Source organism: Typopeltis vanoorti, chromosome 4 (genome assembly GCF_054136105.1).
Source record: "Typopeltis vanoorti isolate ZY-2024b chromosome 4, IOZ_Tvanoo_1.0, whole genome shotgun sequence".
NCBI classification, from domain to species: Eukaryota; Metazoa; Arthropoda; class Arachnida; order Uropygi; family Thelyphonidae; genus Typopeltis; species Typopeltis vanoorti.
The window spans coordinates 19,781,963-19,804,849 of NC_143552.1; the positions used below are offsets into that span (position 1 = coordinate 19,781,963).

A 22,887-nucleotide genomic window follows, 5' to 3' on the forward strand; every position below is an offset into this window, starting at 1 on the left:
AAAAGAGTTCAAATTGCTAAAATTAAAAATGTTTACGGAGTTACACTATCTGAATCTGTTACCCCAACAACACTATCAACACATACAGTGGAAAGTTCTTGCAGTAGCGCATCTTTAATTCCGGCGTTTCAGACGTTAATTGAGGCATCCTCTTCCACGACCCTAAAATAGTGTTTGTACCCCCCCCCCATCAGAAAAAAGATGAAGTCCTTCCGGTAAGCATTAGAAACTCTCAGGATAAACTATTTATCCTAAGAGCAGCTGGTGACCCTTTCGTTTCTGAAGTTATATTTAAGAAAAATATATAATGTTCAGGTAATTAAGAATGGAATTGGGGAGGGACATAACCGCCAACACATACACACAGTACGTTTGTATTTCGTTTCCTCGGCGTCAGTTGCTTCGCATAAGTTTACGAAGTACGTTGCGATCTCTGAAGAAAGGTCTTCTCACATCTAAGTAAAGCTTGCCTTTAAAGCATAAAAATAGAAATTTGTCTTTGAATTGGGGTGCTTAGTACTGCATTATCTTTTTTAATTTCTCCTTATTGCATCTTTGTGCTGATGAGTCGCCTGCATGCAAAAAATCTCCCTCCCTGGAAAGCTAGATGGCGTTCAGAATGTGATTATATAATATGATTATATAATGACACCAACTTCTAACAACAATAAAGTCACCCCCCCCCCCCACACACACACACATACTGGCCACTTAGTTGTCTCACGGAACCCGTGGATAAACTACTTCAATTATTTGGTGCAGCTCTGGCTCCGGCCTGGGAACACTTTCATCATACACATGGCGCCAACCAAAAAAAAAAAGTTCTGAAATGTTAGTGCTGCACGAGGTCCCGTACTAGTGAATAATTTAATTGCATCCTGCAAATTACATGAGTGCAGTCTGCTGCAAGGCAGCTGCATTAGTTGCATTTCGCTCCGAAAACTGGTTTTCTCAAACACTGTATCGGTGTGCAACGCTGTTCCCTCAAAGACGTCTCAATTTCACGCGAATAGCAATAACTTAAACAGGTAGGCAGGTTTGTCTTTCCTACAAGAACTAGCTTTGGTAATAAATTGGAAATTAAACCTTAACAGTTTTAAGAGAATACCTATATATGTCTAATCCTTAATTAAAGATTGTTTGCTGATTTGATAAAGTGAACATATGGTAGCTGAACTTGAAATTTAGAAAGTCATTAAGTCTCTACGAGAAGTTGTTTTGAAGAAAAAGAAATCCAGGTGATTCTTATTTCTTGAATTTTGATATCTATTCTCATCTTATTGTGTTGATTTAATTCATTGAGATGCCCACACATTTAAAGAGCATTTGTTTTTACTATGTTCGTTTACAACGATTCTTCATCTCCCTCAAAATGTGTGTACATTCCTACGAAAGTTTCGCAGCTACACTCTTCGCTTCATCCGAAACTAATCTAATGCAGTATTTGTCCAAAATGCTATTAAAAGTCTTTCCTGACTTTGTTCTTGTTTACAGAGTCGACAACTTCGCGTTTGTTGAAGAATTGATCACGTTACGGAAGTAGAAGCCAGGTGATCGAACCGACATTCCGAGGGACAGAAGAATGTTGTTTCCCACATTCTACGACGGAATGCAAGGACAGCCGTTGAGGTTCCCACAGGGAGAAGGAAATGGAGACAGAAACATTCATCGCTTTCTCTAATACTCACCGGCGCTAGAGAAAATATCGATTCTCCTTGAATCACGAATATAAAATGAGGGGGTTTTGGGCCGGGGAGGAGATTTTGATCATTTATCCAGAAGAAAGCATCAAACACAGCACAAAAAGATGCGAAAGCAACTTTTTAAAATTTATATAAAACTGCGTCGCATAAAAAAAGGCTGAAACAACTTTAGCGTAGAAAACATAACTAAGTACTTTGATTATCAAAAATAAAATATTTTTACAAAACCATGTAAAGAATGTTTATGCTCTGAAAGTTCGTACATCGTTAAGGATGAATATTTATTTTTTGTTTCTTAATAGAAATGCTGACCCTAAATAACAGCATGCATACGAAATGCAGCATTGCAGCTAGCTTGGCCGGAAACCTTGTCCAAACTGGCTTTAAGTTTACAAAAGGTCTTCATAACCTCCTTCGGCTGAAGATGAAATTTTAATTCTTTTTTCTTGGGGGAGGAAGTGCAAGTGGCGTTCTAATCTCCTCATTCTTCAAGTTAATTTGCCCGAGGCTTTCTGACTGCATCATTGCATCTTATATTCAAGTTTTTGTTTCTTTTTTAAGCACTTTTTATCCTTAAAGAACTATTTTATAACGAAACTAGCACTTTAATGATAAGCAGTATGTGTGTATGCGCGTGTGCGTTATTTCCGACTACGTGACGTACCTTAATTAGTTACTTTTTTCAGACTCTTTAAAATAATTATTTCAACTTTCAGTGTATAACGAAACAATGAATTTCATAACATTCGACACGAGCGATATATTTTCCTTAAATGTTTCAAATATGGCCTGTGATCCACTCAAGATAAACTCAATTAATATCTGACACGGCCTTCCAGTCAGCAAACATCTAAAATACTGTTACGAAAAGCATAAAAATGTGGAGCAGCTCTTTCTAAGTACAAAAGTATCCCATTTACTTAAAAAAAAATAGCGCTTATTTAGCGCTATTGTACTGGGCGCAGGCGCGTCAGTAGTTCTTGTAAAATTATTTTAGGGTTGAGCACCAGGAATAACAAATGAAAAAAAAAATGGTCCACACACATTTTTGTTTGAAATTACGAAGCAATATCGAGTTAAGAACTCCATTAGACACAGTGAAGAGTCCTCAAATATCGAGAATAAGCAATATCAAATCTTGCTTACTTTAAAAGAATTTTTTTTAAAAGATCTAAAATTGAAACACTTAACTTGAAAATGTTTCATATTTAGGGACTTCTTTTCTCCAGTTTCAGCATGAATTTCGCATTGTTCGTTTTACGTAATTTACATAGTTGTGATCTACCTTTTTCAAACTGCTACTTTTCTTCACCTACTAGCCCATGACAAAAATGTAGGCAGCTGAGGTCCGTCTGTTATGGAAAATAACTTGAATCCTTATGTGATGGGGTACGATCAAATTATGAACGCATACCGCTTGATCGCTCTCCCCAGGATGAAGAGTTATCTATAAATGTCCTTATATTTACCTGTTGAGAATAAATGTTATTCAAAGACAATTAGCATTAGTCAAATAAGAGGCTACCGTATGTTAAATCTCAAAAAGAAAACCTTCCTAGACGGAAATTCACTTCCTCCTTAAAATATTGCCAGTATTACTTTATCGGTTCTGTGCATAATACAAATCATTTAACAGTTAGCAACGGATTTTAATTCATGTCTACTTACAGTCATAAATATTATTAATAAACGAATAGGATGTAATATTTTTTGTTGATCGTTGAACAAGTCGCGTGATATCATTGTCTACGCATGCGGAAATTGTCAGTCTCCGTTTAGGGGTTAGGAGTTTGCTTTTGTCCTTTAAAGGAAATTCAAAAACATTTCATGATTGTGACATTGGTATTTCGAGTGTAAATGTGTCTGCCAGTGAGTCGACTGTAACTTGCCCCTCCCCCCCCCCCAAAAAAAAAGAAAAACCATTATCACGTCCCGGTTTTCCTTCCGTCGGCATCACCTTGTCCCATTTCTGATATTTCCCACTTTCAAAATTCTTTCGGCGACCCATGCGTATGATTCCTTCCCACCCCATTGCAACTGAATTACACCTCTAAAGCAGCCTTTTTCATAAATACTCCACTTTTCGTAATGACTTCTGTAGTTGGCAAAAAATATCACCAATTACTTTCTTTTTCTCCTAATTCTAGACACCTTTCAGTCCCTCCCCATGATTGCAGATGTCCCAGAATAGAAGCGAGCGAGTGTGACTGGTTCTGCCACTGCTAGCAAGAATAGAGGGAAATTTTCCCTTTCTTTATCCAGGCTTTAATTATTATACCGATACTTCAGTGAACTTTTTTCCCCTCTACGGAATTCCCCCATTATTTTGATGTAGTTCATCATCATGATATACTTGAACAGTTACTTCACATCTTTGGATATTTTTAAGTTGACAGAACTTGAATGAAATACTCACACAGTTCGTATTCGTGTATTTTATTCTCTTAATTAAAATGTATTAAGGAATCCTGCATAAAACAAAATCTTCAATAAACTTTGTGTAATTGAAATCATTAGCTCTAGAATGCATACCGCGTACTTTTTCTGCATGCGTTTATTTAAATATTTGTGGTAGGAAGGTGTTAGAATTGCATCTGATAATATAATATCAGATGCGATTCTTACACCCTCCTTAGCTCCGGGAACTGTGGAAATTTCTCAGCATGGCGAAACTCTTACAGTGTCGGGCTAAGGAAGACATTTAAATGCCCATTTTTCTCTCTCTGTGTGTGTTAAGAAGACAATCGAAATCTTGCAGCGGGGGGGAACTATATTTGAGCTACCGAACACATTTAATGTTACATTATAAAAGTTGGTATTCAACTCACTGTGTCTGTATGTCCTGGTGGCAATTTCTGGCTCAATTGAGCTAAACCTAGAAGAAAGACTTTTTTTTTTTTTTTAAACTTTAAATTCTGAAGTCTTCAAAATCATGATTGAGACCCAAGTAGTCGAAAAATAACGTTTGGAAATAGTTATTACGGCTCCTTACCGATTTACAAAAGTTTGTTCTGGGTAAAAGTTTCACCTGCTCTCTTTGGGAAGTAAAATGAAAAGAGGTTTTAAACAAAGATTATTTTTACGTTTAATTTTCATTTAACGATTTAAACTTGGGTTTCAGTTTTATTTAGGTTTCAGTTCATTTACAGATTTGTTTCTACAATGTTATATATTTTATGCATATTTTTAAACGCTTTCAATTTTTTTCTTAAATTTTTCCTGGTGCAGTTAATGAGTTGTCTCATGCAGGGTGACAGCTTTCCAGCAATGTTGACGAACTATTCTGAGAATGCACTCAGTTAATAGACAATGTAATGAAATAATTGGACTCTGGAGTAGAGTCAAGTCCGTCCAACCTCCGTAATGAGTCCTTGGACTCTGTAGAGTTTGTGGATATTTGGAATTTTGGCCGAAGCAGCTAAGCCTATGAGGCCTTGTCTTATTTTATTTTATGTAAATTATGTAAATCGATTTTCTTTTGGACAATTTTGCAGGATGAAAAATCGAGTTTCCTGAAATAAAAAAAAAAGAAACGCCACTACCGTATAAGACTAACTCGCCTTTAATTAAAATCCTTGGTAAAGGATTTTAATTAAAGGTTACCATTCTTCGATTTGGTATTTTCAACCAGTAGTCATTGTCGATAATGGCTGAGCTAAGGAGGCTGACTCCCTGGAGGGTTGTTATTTATCTTACCTATAGCGATCTGCAGCGCCCCGACGTTAATCGGCAATTATGTTATGCATCCAGTGAAAATTACCTGTGAGTGCTGCGATATCAATTGTGCCACTGTGGTATAGCAGAAAAGCCCGCACTGTTGGGAACCCAAAACTTTGAAGAGCATGCGACAAAGAAAAGAAGTTACAAATACTGTATAATAAATTTGTTTCCTTTATTATATTTGTACGCGTCACATCCCCGCAATTCACAAACGAAAACAACTCGACACATAAAAGAATAAAAAAGTGTTTTGGCTTTCTTGTCTTTTGCACATCGGAGTTCTATTGTTTTTCTTTAAGTTTAAACTTCTTTTTCAACTTAAAATGCTCCAATTTTAATAATAATCTTAAGGTAGCGTCCTTTTCTGCATTCAGAAGTAAGGATATTAGTAAAAGAAACCACTTCTCAGTAAGATTATTATTTTTCATTGTATTATGTACATACAATTCAAGTAAAATTATTTGGCACAGGAAGACTTTACAGCCTTATTGCTGTGTGTGTGTGCATGATGCTGACCAGAAGAAACAATTTCTGTTCTACTTGCTGACTAAAAGAAAAAGAACTTTTTTTTTACCTATTCTTGAGTTAGTTGCTCTTTTGGCACAAGTAAATAGCCCTCTTTTCTCCCATAAGAAATTCAGGTTTTAATCTATAGTCGATTTTGAAGTGTGCATTTAAACCGCAGGAAATTTTACTATAGAACACATGACAATAGCAGTTAGGGTTAGGACCATCAGACGACAAGGCCACTCGGCTGTAATCTTATCTCATCATTCGCCAAACTCCCCAACTGGCTAAGAATGTACTTCGTCGTAATGACAGTTGAGTGCATTCCTTAAACCGGTTGGCAACAAGTTCCTGGCGGAGATCGGCAGCCAATCGATTTCTGAATACGTCGGAGATGAGAGTGCCACCTCTAATTCGTTTTAGGGATGAAAACGAGTTGGAAAGTTATTGTTTTTGATTATGCAACTATAACGAATAATATTTGCACATATGTGGATATGGATTTACATATAATCTCTTGATATTTTCCAAAATTATATTTTATAAAATTCCGGTTAGTTGATTTTTAATGTCACAAACTAATTCATGTGACATTCGACAGTCGTATGTCTTTATCTGAACAGGATCACGACATATAATTTCCCGAGTTCAATGCCGAATCTCCTCGCCTACTTTCATCGTAGCTGCTTCTTTTTTCTTGAACAGGCATTCTGCTGTTATACCGCATTTCGGACAGTGTCCGACGCATGGAAGGCTAAAGTATGCCTTCTTTGCGGTCTCTAGTTGTATCACGCAGTCCATTTGACCAATTATAGAATGTAGAACTTTTATGGTCTTTATCTTTGGCCTGCCTCTCACACCGATCAGCTGTTTCTAGCCACATGCCCGCATTGACTTGATGATTTCTGTATGTCACATCATTCTCGTTAATCCCAAAATACATGTGCCCATCCTAAAGTAATGGCTGGAGAAAGGTGACAGAACACGTGCACAGGCTTGCAAGCCGTCTCACAGGGCACACATCCTCCAGGAACAGCTATAAGACATGAATTTCACCCTCTCAATGCTGTTGAATATCTGGGAAATTGAAACAAGATATTCCTGACACGGAACCATCGCCAACAAATGTGATGGAACTTCAGGAGTTAACATGTTTATCTAGGATGGGATGTCTGCAAAGCACTTCCGTACTCTCCTCGTGTCGACTCTCTGGCTTATAGAAACTATTCTGAAGGCTCGCGAAGTTTCAAAATGCTATTTGGAGGATGTCTCTAATTTCTGGCCAGAAAATTACTGCAGTTGTATCTATTAAAATTGAAAACTAACAATATAGAATGTACATGTGTATCATTTCTTAACATAGTCGTACTTATCCAGGTTTTGAATATTTGATCGAGTAGTGAAAATGTAGTACGCTTGTAGGGATAAAAATGACTGGACGACAAAGTGAAGGAAGCGGTACATGTGTGCATCCTTTCTTCACCTCTCGTCACCGGTAAAATTACAGTAAATGTTGAGTGATCCAAACAAATTAAGATTAGCGGAGCAAAGTCAGAAATGGTGCAACCTTAGACTGAAATGTCTAAGTGGTTCCACAGCTTGACCTGTCGGACAGATATTGCCATTCCATGACACCAATCCTGGCGTTTATTCTTAATGGCTGGCTTCATCTCATTACGCAGCATCTCAGCCCCTCTATAGCGCAGTTTCAAAAATATCTCAAGCCATTGAACTTATATCCTTTATCAACTTTCAGAAAGCTGATAGTCTTTCATAATGGTGACACGAACACAGCATCCCTTATGTACACTTAAAGAAAAAAAAAATCTAGGATAATGTTTTAGACGGGGTGAACGAAGTGATTATTTTCATCATCATCACCTCCATGGAGTCAAGAGACTCATCGCGAGAGCTCCTACTTTCACAGCCCATCATATCTTGACTTAAATGCATTCCTGTCCCTGCACTCAGACACTCAGACAATGCATTCCGATCATCCACCATTTCATGAAAAAATTTGCTCCTCATCCCCTTGCTCTCACTCACCTTATACAGTTTTCAAGGATGGCCCCTCGTTCTTCATCTGTCCCCAGTATTCTATGAAAAATCTCATCCACATTAATATGGTAATTACCCCTTGCAAACTTATACGTCTCGATCATGTCTTCCTTCTACTAGGCTCTCTAATTTGCATTCTGCCAATCTGTCCTCATGCTCCACATTCCAGAGACCAGAAACCAACTTAGTCGATCATCTCTGGATTCTCGCCAACATCTCATCGTCCTTTTGACAACCAGGCGACCAAATCTGTGCACAGTGATCGATTTGAGGTCTGATCAAAGCCTTGTACAATGGAATTATAATATCCTTACTTCTACACGTCAGTGTAGTGTTCTGTGCATCATTCCCATAATCCGGTATGTCGTACTCACAATTTTAGCAAAATGTCTACGAAATTTCAAGTCCTATCCGCCATCATCCCCAGATATTTCATCTCATTCATCTCCTCTAAAATATCACCACCAATCCTATACTGTGCATTCCAAATTTAACACCTTACACTGTCTCTTTCTTTTAAGGTTACACGGTGATCAACATCCATATTTGTTAAATTAGGGACAAAACACACGTGTTGAAAAGATTATTTTACTGATTAATAATAAAATAATAACTTTACGTTTCGACCCCTGTATTGAGGTCATCTTCAGAAGGATACATTCAGAAGTATAAGAACAAGTTACATGCTGTTGCACTCACTCTATAGAAGTAAATTACATCTACGTTGTTAACTAATCTTTTTTCTTAGCCTGCCCTCTAGTGATAAAAAAAATAAAATAAAAGTAAAATAAAATAAAAACTACAATAAACTCTGCTAAAGTCCTCATGTACTAGGATTCTTCTGGAATTATACAGTTATATTACGATTATCTTCTGGATTTGTACAAGTTTTTATTGAATGTTCAAAAAAAACACTTCACTAGGTCTTGTATTGAGATTTTTCTTCGTGGTTGCTATGAAGGTTGTAGATGGGTCCTCCACATTCTTGGAATTGTCAGACCATTTTTATTCAGATTCGGATCATGTTTGAGCATTTCACACATAATTCCAGAAGAATCCTAGTACGTGAGGACTTTAGCAGAGTTTATTGTAGTTTTTATTTTTTATTTCTTTTATTTTATTTATTTTTTTTATCACTAGAGGGCAGGCTAAGAAAAAAGATTAGTTAACAACGTAGATGTAATTTACTTATATAGAGTGCAACAGCATGTAGCTTGTTCTTATACTTCTGAATGTATCCTTCTGAAGATGACCTCAATACAGGGGTCGAAACGTAAAGTTATTATTTTATTATTAATCACTAAAATAATCTTTTCAGCACGTGTGTTTTGTGTCCCTAATTTAACAAATAGGAAACCTTACACTTTGTAATATTGAACTGATATCCCCACACACTCGCCCATTCAAACAGTCTATTATACGTGGGTGGTCTGAAAATTTCTGGACCATAGATGGCAACACTATCGGTAAGATCTTATTTTCTTTCTAAGTTGGTACATCTGTTAAAAGCATCCATGTGAAATTGCAAGTCATTCTATCAAGTAGTTTTTATCCACCATTTTTATACAGCTGTCTGAAATTCATTTCCATGTTATCCATTTAAAGGGATACAGCTGTATCCCTTGAAATGGATAAAATTGAGTTATCGTGCAGTTATAAAATTCTTTTTAAAAGAAGGTTTAACGCCAAAAGAAATTCATTCGGAGTTCATAAAGGTTTATGGACTCTCTTCTCCTTCGTTTTCGACAATTAAGAATTGGGCTGCCGAGTTTAAACGTGGCCGTACCAGCCCTGAAGATGATCCGTGAAGGACTTTCAAAAAATGTAACAACACCAGAAATCATTGATCAAATGCACTATATGGTACTGGATGACTGACGAGTCAAAGTGCGTGAAATTGCTGAGAGTATAGGCATTTCAAAAGAACGTGTAGAATATATTTTACATGAAAAATTGCAAATGAAAAAAAGCTTTGCCCAAGATGGATGCGCGCTTGCTCACAGCAGATCAAAAACTCAAAAATCTCTGAACAGTGCTTGGAGCGTTTTAACAAGAATAAACGTTTATTTTGTGCGTCGATTTATTATTATGGATGAGACTTGGATTCACCATTACACACCAGAATCCAAACAGCAGTCAAAACAGTGGACAGAAGCCGGTTGTTCAGCGCCAAAGAAGACAAAGTTGGTTCCATCAGCAGGAAAAGTCATGGCATCGGTGTTTTGGGATGCTAAAGCGCATTTTGTTTATTAATGGTAAAGCAATAACCGGGGAATATTATTCCAATCTTTTAAACAGACTAGACGAAAAACTTCGTAAGTAAAGATCCGCAACATCTGCTCTACTACATAACTCTTCCCAACTTTGTATTATCTGCAAACAACTATATTACGATTTAAGCTCTTTCCAACGCCGTTTATATAAAACAATAGCTCCAAAACAAACCAAAATGCCGTGTCACATTTTGGTGTCACTAGGAAAGTACTAGCTTGTCATGTGGCAATCTATCAAAAGTCATTTCAAAATCTAAATATATTACTGTAGATGCAACCCCCCCCCCCTTGTCCAATGCATTCATCACCTTGTTATAACAAGTAAGCAGATTGCTAAAAGACTATCTTCGTTTAACAAATCTATGCTGTTCATTAAAGAGAATTCTGCTGCTGTCTACCGGTTCTGAATTCTTGTCCACACTAACTTCTCCAACATCTTGACATCAGCACCAGACAAGCTGATTGTCTTATAATTCGAATCCTTACTCCTTTCACCCCATTTCTGAAGATGGAACAATTTTGCCATCTTTCCTCTCCTTTGCAACTTGTGCTAATCCAAGACTCCTGTTGAAAATGCAAGTTAAAGCTGTTGTTAACTCTCTGAAACATTCCCTCAAGACACGCGGTGATATGCCATCAATTCTCATGGCCTTGTTGACGTTAAGCTTACTCAATTTCTTATGTACGTACTGTTCCCTCACCATCATGGGTTCCTCCCCCCATTCCAGTCTATATTAACACAATATAGGACAATAATCGCCCATAATGATCACCCTTTTCTTATTAGCCGGACCAATTTGTCTAAACATTTCTTTCTCACTGCCTTCCACATTATCAGGTCTATAGCAACACCTTACTAAACATTTTATCCTATCCACTTCATACCATACTGCTTCAAAACCACTGTCACTATTTGTCCCCCTGCATCTCCACCATAGATGGACACTACTCCTCTGTCATCATTCATAGCATTCCTCCTGCCTTTTTGACTTGTCTGTCTTTGCAAAAGACTACACACCCTCCATCTCTATTCCTATCAGAATGACATCCTCGTTCATCCATGTCTAACTTACACCAACAATGTTTGGGCGAATGGAATCTATCAACGATGCAATTTCATTCCTCTCGTTTCGAATACCTCTAACGTTTGTAAACACACACACAAACTCATTTTTGTTTCTGTAAGAAGTCCTGCTCACTCCACTTCGCAGATATAACTCCTGCACACTCTCCCTGTCAGTTCTTGTTTACATCACTGATATCACACCCCTCCCTAGACCTAAATGCCACTCCCGCATTCTTGACTATCTTAATTCTTTCTTGGCACACTTGCACATCTATTCCTGAAATCATCCACACTTCTCACCCAGTGTCTTCCTGTTCACTCTGCGTTCTTTCTGTCTTATTCTCTTCACCCGTGCCACTCCTCTCCATTCACAAACTCGCCTACCTTACTCTCCTGCTCTTCCACAACAACCTCTTTCTTCCTCAGGTCTTACGTTCACTTCAGTCATTTTCTCTTGCAGCAACAGTTTCTCCAACTGACTGACACCAAATCCATTCAAATGAAGCCCATCTCCTTCATACAGCTCTATCCGCCCCTCAGATTCATCCCGCGCATTCACAAAGTAAAGTCCTTTTCCCTGACACAACTCGGATACCTGTGATGGTTTGGTTTGTCTAGGACTAGGTGATGGTTTGTCCCATTTTCAATTTTTCCTCCTGAAAATCTGTCATATAGGAAGTCTTAGTACAATGTGAAAATGGAAGTCTTATTGAAACAGCGAGTCATTATTCCTTCTCTCTTCTTTTAAAAACTAGCATTATATACGTTAGAACTTGTATGTACATTAATCTACTAAGATACACAGTGCTTTCAGTGTAGTTCCACAAAGAAACGGGTACAAAACTTCTTTTTGGACAAAATAAAACACGCTGAACTTAAAACTGTCTCGGGTATGCTCATTTACTGCATGAGGAATGGCACTGCCTTCAGTTAACATTCTCAGATTAACATGAAATATTTGTTTTTCTTAACAGCAATAAATGCAGTTTTCCTTGTATTTATATATTATTTTAATAATATGTGAGAAACAAAAACTATAAATTCTGATTTAGAAGCAGAATCTAACTATGAAAATGTTAATAGTAACTGACACAAACTACTCTGCACGAAATTAACAATAAATAAAAAATAAAATAAAATAACACTAATAATTAAGATACGTTTTATTGTTCCAAGTAGTTCTCGGGACCAGCGAGGAGGAAAGAGAGCGACAGACGCTCTTCTTTCTAGTAAGGACTCTACCCCTTTAAACGTCAGTGTTTTCATGATAAAAATGAACAATCTGCAGCGGTATGGATATCGCTTTTCCTCCTGATGGCTCGATTTGCCCAGTAAAGAACTTTTTATTTGAAAATCATGAATACTTTACTTAGAATTTTCTGAAGGGACCGTTTGTGTTGCTCTCATTTTGTTCTGTGCAGCTGAATAGCATGCTTGACGTTCAACGAACTCTTAGATCTTCCCTTCGACCCGTGAAGTCGATGTAATATGGTAAGTAAAGGAATAGCATTGTGGGGATTAAGCCATATCGAATAGTCATTTGTGTTCACGAGAAATTGTGCCTCTTTTTTTTTTTTCCCCTGAGAACGACTGAATGCTCGCAGTGACTCTCACCCCATAACTCTGTTCTTTTTCTTACCATATTACTTCGGCATAACAGGTTTTTAGTATGTTCACGGTAGTTGGAAAACTGATTATCTAAATCGATGGATTTTCTGCAATTATCATTTAACAATCTTTATTCCGCCATATTCAAATCTCAAGAACACGCACGCAATCTACAGACATAACAAGGGCTGTGCAGTGCTTCCTTCATAATCCCAAATAACCCCATCTTTCGCGGAGTAACATGCGAAATACATATAGCACTGTAAACCAATTTATTCCAGGGACATTTGTGCAATACCTTTTTTGTAAAATGCCTTCTAAATATCGGAACTCCCCCCCCCCACCCTTCCCTCTCTCTTATTGCTAACCCTAGCATTGTAGATATCCTTCCGCTATGCCACTCACTTTCTGCATAACATATGCTGAAAACTGTTTTCCGTAAAGCGGTCTTCCTGGGTGATTTCTAGGTTGGTGTAAAATGTGTTCACTTCTCTCTCTTTGACGGTATCTGTTTACTGAGTAAATAGATAACAAAGATAACATTGGATACTCTATCTTTTACGACAGTCTTCTAATACCAGGCAATTAAAATTTTTGTGTGCCACTTAAAACAGTAAGTCGTGCCGCACAGATTCTCCATCCTCGCACTTACAGAAGTTGATTAATGGGTACACTTTGAACACATCTGCAAAGTAGGAGCAGAGCAGCCATAATATACCTTGTAAGACTGCGAAGTGTCTGACTTTCCCTTTTCGAAGCTATCAATCTCAGCTCTATAGCTAGATCACTATGCTGATCAGCTGCCGTGATGAAGGAACTATTCTCTGGAACATTCCACGTGTGATTGGTTGCGGTGCTCTTCGATTCGCATCCTGTCTTTCTTTGTTTCTTATTCATTGACTTGTTATATAATCGTATCTATAGTTTGCCATTGCATGTCTGTTTAGTCGATTCGAGGAGGGATGCGGGGACGATTTTCTGGTAGATTGTCATACGGATGACAATCGAGATTTTTCTGTCTCGATCGTTATCGTGCATGCCACAAAACTGCTCTAGGGATGCTCTACAAAGCTGGTATTAATGATTTTTTTCAGAGGCGATAGACTAGTCTGAACTATTTCATCTGTTTCTCTATATTCGAGGAAAACTATTCAAGAACTGATGGCTGTTAATCTAATGTATTTTTAGCTTGGAAATAGTTTCTAATATTATTTCTTTGGAATAACCAATTCATTTCGTCTTTCCAAGAGCTATTCGCTAATAATTTATTGACGATGTTGATCCTGGATTATTGCAATGTATCAGATTCTATTTTGAGAATTGGCTCTTGTTTGCTGGAGTTGTTAAAGTATCCCAACCTTTGTCCTTGAACGATGTTGGGATGCCACGTTTTACTTTCCTGTTACACCAATGGTATATAGCTTTCGTTCTTTAGATTGGATTCCTTCTTCACTGTAAATTGAATTTAGATTGTTATTAATCTTCGATTACAACTGTAAATATCTATCTGATATATCACTTCGTGTTACCCAATCGTATCTAAAACAATTTAGATCTGTGAAACTTCCGAGGAGCGACGTTTCCTTTTAAAATTGCTTTTGGGATAACTTTTTATTTATATTATTGTTTTATTTATTTTCCAAATTCTGAGTTAAATAAACTGATACTCCAGATATCGTTCGGTGGTGACAGGTGATAGTCATAGATAATGGATAACCCATTTTATTCTTTATGAATTAAAAAAACAAAACGGAAGAACCTATTATTGCTTGTCGTGTGATTTTGACATTGAAGTCATAGATCAAGTAAAAGTGGGTTCTTATTTAAAATAAAGAGCCAACAGGCTTCATTTCGGCGATGTAAACATTATTTAAATTAAGGGGATATTAAATCCCACATTGTTTTAAAACCGAATAAGAAACTCAAAGATCGGAATCAAAGAGTTTCATGCCGAATATAGTAACTATAAAAGTATCGGCGACTACTAGCGTAAGTTAAAGCACGTAGTTCAAGTACGTAGCACAAACTAGGGCAACTCGTAGCAAAGGTGGAGAAAGTTCTGATCTTTATTGGCTCTTTATTTATTTTAAATAATTTATGGGTGCACCTTTTTGACAACTCGTATAGCAGAGTACATAAGTTATTTTCGTTATACCCTTAGTATTATACTTTGGTCTAGCTACTCACTGATGAGATCTCAATGAAGATCGAAACCGGTCTGGGTAGTGACCTCCCACCATAATGTATAACATCACCCATCTCCTAGGAGATGGTTTTACATTATGGAAAATACTAAGAATAGGAATCAGAACTTTCTTCACCTACGAGTTGCCCTAGTTTGTACTACGAATTTGGACTACGTGCTTTAGCTTACGCTAGTAGTCGCCGATACGTTTATAGTTACTATATTCGGCATGAAACTCTTTGATTCCGAATCTTTGAGTTTCTTATTCGGTTTTAAAACAATGTGGGATTTAATATCCCCTTAATTTAAATAGTGGGTTCTTATTTTTTATATATATTCATAAATATTTCTTGCTTATTATATAAAGAAAATTTGGTGTTCCTGAATTTAAGGAAGCGAGGCTAAATCTGCCGATCTTAAAATAGTTTACCCCTTGAAGAAACTGGTTATCCTCTTCCAGTACTTACTTTTGTGGTACTGGAAGAAAAAAGAAGAAAAACCCCTTCTTGATGGCATATGCAATTGTAGAATAAAACGTGGACACTCATGGCCATTTTGCTTTAGTGTTAATCTAACTCATTACAGCTGCTCATTACTGTTGTAATAGGTTTAATTATGCTTTCTATTAAGAATTATGATTCTTTTGTGTCCTCAGAAGATTGTCATTGTAATTCATTTCTGCAAGTTAGGTCTTGCCTGTGTTAGCATGTGGATGAAGGGGATTCAGAAAATCAACCAACATAAAAAATATCAGATATTTTTCTTTCTCCTAAGCGTTCCATTTCTGATTAAGTGATACTCGGCTTGGCTCATTAGGAAATATACGACCCCCCCCCCCATCTTTAGGGTAAACTCCGAGCATACCCTCAAGGGATCATCAGTAAGTGTAGAAAAGAAGCTACCACTCCTAAATATTTGCGTTTAGTACGGAAATGTGAACAACTTCAAAGTGAGGTTAGAACTTCCGCTATAAAGCAGTGTTATGACAAACACGACACAGCTAGAGGCTTCAGGAAGTCCTTTTGACATAAATAGCGAATGATAATTGGGCATTGTACCGTGCGAGAATATTTTTGTGCGAAAAAGAGAAAGCGCAGTCGGAGCGGACATGTTTGCTTACCTTGCATCCGGTGGTTTGTTGGCTTCCTGGCAACATCTGTGGAACTAGGAATGTAACTATTCGTATAAATGGAGAAAACTTCCTACAGGTAAGTACAAAATGTAATTATTTAACTGGTCGTTGATACGAATATGTGTTTTGATATAATAGCCTTTCTTTGGCTCAAATCAAGAAACAGAAACAAAACGGAAGGTTACGTTTCGTTTCTTGAATTCTGCGATACGAATACTATGTGGACATCTTATTAAACGCGATAGAAATTCTTCTATTGGACCAACAAAAGGAGTAAATGAAAAAATGTGCTTACGCGAAACTGGATGCTCGGATATCAGTTTACATACTTCGGCTTATAACGAGTTCATCAATATAGCGGAGTATTTCAAAGAACTGCGTTTGAAATAGTCGGCCTTTATGAAGTAAATTTCGTCCTCTTGACATCTTTAATCCCTCCGCTAGTGGGGGGAGTAACTCGTGTGTTACATTAAACCTGGTCGGTATGAGAACTTTATTTATGTTGCTTAGTTTGAAATGGATGTTAGACAACATATGTTTCAACTAACACTTTCGACTTAGCAAAAATACTTTCATTTTTCTTAAAATGAGTAAGTCGCAAACATCCAAGATTTTTATATAAAAGAATGCAAAGTTACACATTAATGCTGAATACTGCACGCAAACGCGAATGAATAATGTACAGTTCCTAACAGCGAATACTTATTTTCTTTGTGAGAGGGCTGAGATATGGAATGTTATCTTCCTTCCTAAAAACATAACCACAATTTAGTTCAAAATTGCATGTGTAGATTGAAGAATTACAACTTATTACAACTATTTTCTTTTTCAAGAACCTCGCAGCACTCTGTGCAGTTAGAAAAATGCACATTAGACTGAATTAGTAAATTCCAGTACTGAATCTTTCCTAGAACGGCTCCATTTCAGCTGGTTGTGTTTTTATCTGATCTTCCCTTTCAGTCGTTTCCGACCGAAGGTGACTTTGTAGGCATTGCCTACACAGTATTCCTGGTGAGATTTTTACAGCGTAGTTCAACATTGCTTTCCCCAACTTCCCTTTATCCGGGATCGGGACCGGCATATGGCAGGGACGTATTCATGATTGTAATCCATGTGTGTTCACGAGGCCGTTTGCCTGTTGTGGGGGACGACAAACCACCTACCTTCGTATGAGACCGGCTAACTCACCTTTAGTCGAAAGAGACCAGGTAAAGGTTCCTCTCGTCATGGACGGGAATCGAACCCAGGTCTTTCCGATCAAAGGGCTTCGTCTATACTGACTGAGCTACGGGGGCTCTGTTAAGAAATCAACTAAATACATTTCAGAAATTGTGTTTTAGCGCTCACTTGCTTTAATCACGCGCTGCAGCTAATGGACATTTTAGGCAGGATTCCAACTAAAATATACCTGGGCCAATTTATCTTTTCATTTCATTACATTACCACTATTTTTTCCTGTTTTATTAACTTGCAAAGTACAGATTCGTTTTCGTCTTGTGTGGAGAATAGTTATAATGCATACAAGTCTAACATTGCAGGTTACCTGTTAAGGCTTCGGTATGCCGTGTAGTAGCAGGACAATCATTTAGTTTTATAATTTCAATTGTTCTATCTTACAGGACTAACTGCAAATTTTAATTGAATTGTTTTCTGTTTCAGATGTCTGACTTCCCAGCAGACTCCAACGAACAAAAAGTAATGTCGGCCAACGGGGAACTTTCATCCGTGGTGGAGAGCTTCAACAAGAAGTCCTTGTTGAACAAGATGAACAGCTCGTCTTCGATGACCACTACTTCTGCATTCAGTTCAAGCACTGAAAAGCTGACCTCATCCCAGATGCTTAAAAGTTCCGCATGTTCTACATCTTCGAGTACGAGCTCTCTGCTCAGCAAGAAAGCTCAGATCCTTCAGTCCATGTCCAGCCAGGAGATGAAACAACAACAACAGCAGCAGCAGCAACAACAACAACAGCAGCAACAGCAAATGCAGAAGCAGAATGATCTTTTCCACGAAAATCGGAACTTCAGCCGTAGTGTTAGCCTCACGAGTTCTAGTAGCAGCAGTAGTACTAATGACTCCCGCCTGAAGATGATGACACAGCGTGGCTTTTCTGTTGACGATCCTCTGAATGAGGAAGTGGAGGTGCGTGAATCATCTCCGCAGGAGCTGAAGTTCGAGCAGAAGAGAATGACTTCGTCGTCAAAGGTTAAAGTGAGTACTGACAATTTCACCGCAGAAAAGATGGCAGCTAGCAATCAAGAGCTGAAACGCATGCAAGCAGGCGATATGAGCTACGAAGAGAAGAGTGCAACTGCGGCCATGAAACAAAAACTAGAAAGCGAGGGGTTTTCTGCAGAGAAAATAGCTGCCGTCCGTCAGGATCAGAAGCAACTTAAAACAGGAGACACGATACAACAGCAGCAACGGACAGCGATGGCTGCTTCGATGAAAATGGCGACTGAGGACTTTACTGCTGAGAAAGTCGCAATGGCTAAGCAAGAAGAGAGGCATATGTTTTCCCAAGGAATGGTGCAGCAGGAGAAAAACATGTCCAGCACTTCTTCGGCTAAGGTTACATTTACTACGAAAGGAATTACTAAATCTTCACTTTCCAGTCAAAATATGCACCAAGTAGAGTTTGGAAATATGTCTTCTTCCCTAGGTATGCCATTTTCAATGCAGTGTTCAGGAAGGGATCCTCTCGCTCTTCCAACCAACCAGAAGTTGGCGATTACTCAAGGACTCGAGGAAGATTTGCACATCCTGAACTGTTCGCCTTCGGCAACGGTAGAAGTTGAGAAAGCCATTCAACGATTCGGAAGTAGGATGGCCACTTGTGTTGAAAGTCTAAAGGAAGCAACAGGTGAAGAGTCTGCAACGCTTCTCACAACCATGAACGAAATGATGCATAAAGCGTGGGCTGTTCCAACGTTTGGACACGATCTTGGGTCTAGTTTATGCAGCATTTTAAGAAACAACGGAGGACTTGATATCGTAATGGATTCTTGCACCTCAGAAAATGCTGACCTTCAGTTTAACAGTGTGCAGCTGCTAGAGCAATGCATGTCCACCGAGAACAGAGCTTATGTAGTTGAAAATGGTCTCGAACAAGTTGTGAATGTGGCTTGTTCGTGCAGCACGAAGAATTCCGTTCTTCATTCGCGTGTTGGGACAGGAATCTTGGAACACCTCTTTAAGCACTCAGAAGCCACTTGTAGTGACGTCATCAGGATGGGTGGTCTTAAAGCCATCTTGTTCGATTGCCGGACAACGGATGTGGAAACTCTTCGGCACTGTGCCACAGCTCTGGCTAATGTGTCTTTGTACGGAGGGCCAGAGAATCAACAAGCAATGATAAAACACAAAGTTCCAGTGTGGTTATTTCCGTTGGCTTTCCACAACGACGATCACATCAAGTATTATGCCTGTTTAGCTATTTCTGCCTTGGTAGCAAATAAGGAGATCGAAGCCGCAGTGCTCAAGTCAGGAACTTTGGATCTAGTGGAGCCATTTGTTACAAGTCATGACCCAGAGGAATTCGCCAAGAGTACAGTCGACCATGTTCACGGACAATCCAAAAATTGGTTACTACGACTTGTTCCAGTGTTGGACAGCAAGAGAGAAGAGGCCCGAAGCTTAGCAGCGTTCCACTTTGCTATGGAAGCAGGCATCAAAAAGAAACAAGGAAATACTCAGGTGGGTGATTAGATAAAGAATAAGATTCAGTTGAATAGAGACTAACCTAAACGTAACGGTTGATTTAACGCAAAAAACGGGGGGGGGGAGCTCCTAAAAGTAGAATAACAGTGGTAACTCTTATTTCGTTGTAAATTTTTAATAAATATACTATATCGTTAAAACTATGAGTCAAACCGTCTTCCAACATCATTTCATTGTGTTTAATAATGAACATTATAAAGAACTTTTAGTCCTCCCCTCTACACAGCTTGCAAACTGTGCAGTAGTCGAAATTGTAACACAGTAAGAAAATACTCCTCCTTTCTCTTGAAAATATAACAACTGCATTAACTGAAAACTTTCGTAGATAATAAAAAAAGAAATCAAAGTTACTATTTTGGTCTATAACCAGATAGCAAGTATTGGATCCATTTACTCCGAAAATCCGCCATATTTCACTGAATATGAAACCGATATTTCCTTAAACGAGAGACTTGATTATTCTGAAATTAGTATTTGTTTGATGCGTATTTTTCTTAACTGTTCATCTCAGTTCACATGCCTTTTGTGCACTAATTTCTAAGCTGGTATATATTTGAGAAGTGCCCGTTACACTTTCGAACTCGAAGTATCCCACAAATACGTGACACAAGAACGACTTCATCTGTTTAGTCTACAGAACAGTCTTGAGATATTATATAGGTAAAGGGCTCAATTGATCGGTTGCGTCCTTCTTGTTAGTGGTTTCTAATTAAAAGCTTCAAAACTCGATTCTTCACAGTCTATGACATAGTCGTTTGGTTATTATTCAGTAGAATAAATAAATAATCGGATATAAGCTGCCAATTGATAAAAAGCCAACATTTTAACATTGTGAATTTGATAGGCTTTGCTATTATCATTCTGAAATATAACTGATTATGCATGTTAAAGAACAAGGTTAAAAACTAAAAAAGGAAATGTAGTAATGAGCATTTCGTATCCATATTTTTAAAAGTTAAAATAAGATTTAAAACTTAACAGTTAAAGTTAACAGCTTTTTTTTTATAAACCGGTAAGACAGCAGATAATGTCATTGACTTTCACGATTATAATTTCGTAACTGATATTCAATAAAATTCAGGGACAATCACGCAACCTCAAATAGTAAATATTCGACACAGTAATTCATTAAATCCCCTCCTTGACACGAATAAGAGCAGACTGATCAAACCGGAAAGAAATTAACTTACTGTCTAATAAAATACGAAACCAAAAAAAAAAGTATTTTAAATAAAAATATTGTTTATTTACTTTAATCATCGTGTTAATATTTGCAGATTTTCCACGAGATAGGGGCCGTTGAAGCCCTCCGAAAAGTTGCCAGTTCTCCTAACGCAATTGCCTCCAAATATGCAGCTCAAGCCCTGCAGCTAATCGGGGAAGAGGTGCCTCACAAATTGTCCCAACAAGTGCCGCTATGGACGGTGGAGGATGTTAGAGAGTGGGTCAAACAGGTATGTAGACTTCCGACCAGGAAATACGACGAAGTTTAGTAGCTGATAATGATGACTTATACAGTTGAGAAATGGAGACTGTTTTAAAGACAGAAGAACGATATCGCTTAGCGTATTCGATAAGACAATAGCATTCTTTAACGTTATTTTAATCTCAGTATATGATTTGAGTACATAATACGGAAGATGTTAATGTCTGTTGTAGAGCCAACGATACTTAATCGGATTTTTTTTTTTTTTTTTTTGTTGGTTGTAATTCTCACTTTAATGTGCTCATTATTTTAGCAACTCTCCATTTAAACATACAAGTGCACGTGATTAAATCATACCAAGTACCGTATTTGCAGTTCTGTTACGTACTACATATGCAAATATTTATTGAAGTCATTGCCGAATTACTTAAGCGATGAGTATTCTACGTTATGAAGTGGAATAGACACATCAGTGGCGTGTGCATAGGAATTTAAGGGATCTGTATATGTTTAAGAAGAATGAATGTCTTTGCCAAAATAATGATTTATCTACTTTAATGATGCAATGAGTTGGCGTTACAAGTTTGTAGTATATGATTCATTTAAACCCACATAAAACTGAATAACAAATCGTGTATCGGAACATGCTGCTACTGTACTGTTGGTGGTGGGGGGATCGGGCAAGTACTCCTTTCCTAACAGGTTTCGATGTCTGGCTTCTTAACAGCGCATGCAGCATAATGGACAGTGTCCAACAATTGCCTCCGCTTGCGAGCGCAGTTTGAATCACAGATGATGCGTGCTGAATGAGCAACTTATACAGATAATGATATAATGCCTTTTAGTATGATACAATCACTTGTTCCGTCACCCTGCAAAACAGCATGCCGAAATAACATTCGGATACGAAGGTGGTGTTGATCTTAGGCAGGGATCACGTTCAGTTCTTACTGGGATTCTTTTGGCATTCTTCTTTCATCAAACAACAGTTCCGCGAGGAAGTGCTTCCATTTCAGAACATAGCTTTCGTACCGTACCGCGGTCTCGAATGTACTGGTTTATGGACATGTCTACATCGCCCAACAGTGTTATTTTCTCACTTCACCTAAACATTACATTTGCTCTCATAAAGTGACGTCACCTTGTACATGCCATATTATTACTTCTGCCATCTTCACTCGCAGTCAATGATTGGAGGCATCGCTAAGACACAGAAATGTTGCGATTACTTGTTTTTCTCGTATTTATGTAGATTCGTGTCGCACCTCGAATATTTCAATATTGTCCTCATCCATCAGAAAAGCTTGCGAATTGCTTCCCTAGACAAGATTAACATGCTGACTTCTGAATAAGTGACAGATTCAAATAGTAAGATTAAAAATGAGAAATTTATTCAGTAGTTATAACAAATTGCATTAAGGATTAGTTGACTTTTTTTTTTTCCACTAATCTTTTAGCCCATTTGCAGTATTAATGTTCTATAGCTTTC

General features: G+C 37.8%; 1 protein-coding gene across 4 annotated transcripts in view; it reads left to right on the plus strand.

Moving 5' to 3' along the window:
• The window catches only part of Sarm (sterile alpha and armadillo motif), a 184,398-nt gene that overhangs the window by 113,541 nt on the left and 47,970 nt on the right, over positions 1-22,887 (plus strand). For all 4 annotated transcript variants that reach the window (XM_090391659.1, XM_090391662.1, XM_090391663.1 and 1 more), the window contains exons 2-3: positions 17,912-19,948; positions 21,250-21,426. In XM_090391659.1, coding sequence (XP_090247785.1) covers positions 17,912-19,948; positions 21,250-21,426 — 2,214 coding nt within the window. The remainder of the gene's footprint in view (positions 1-17,911; positions 19,949-21,249; positions 21,427-22,887) is intronic.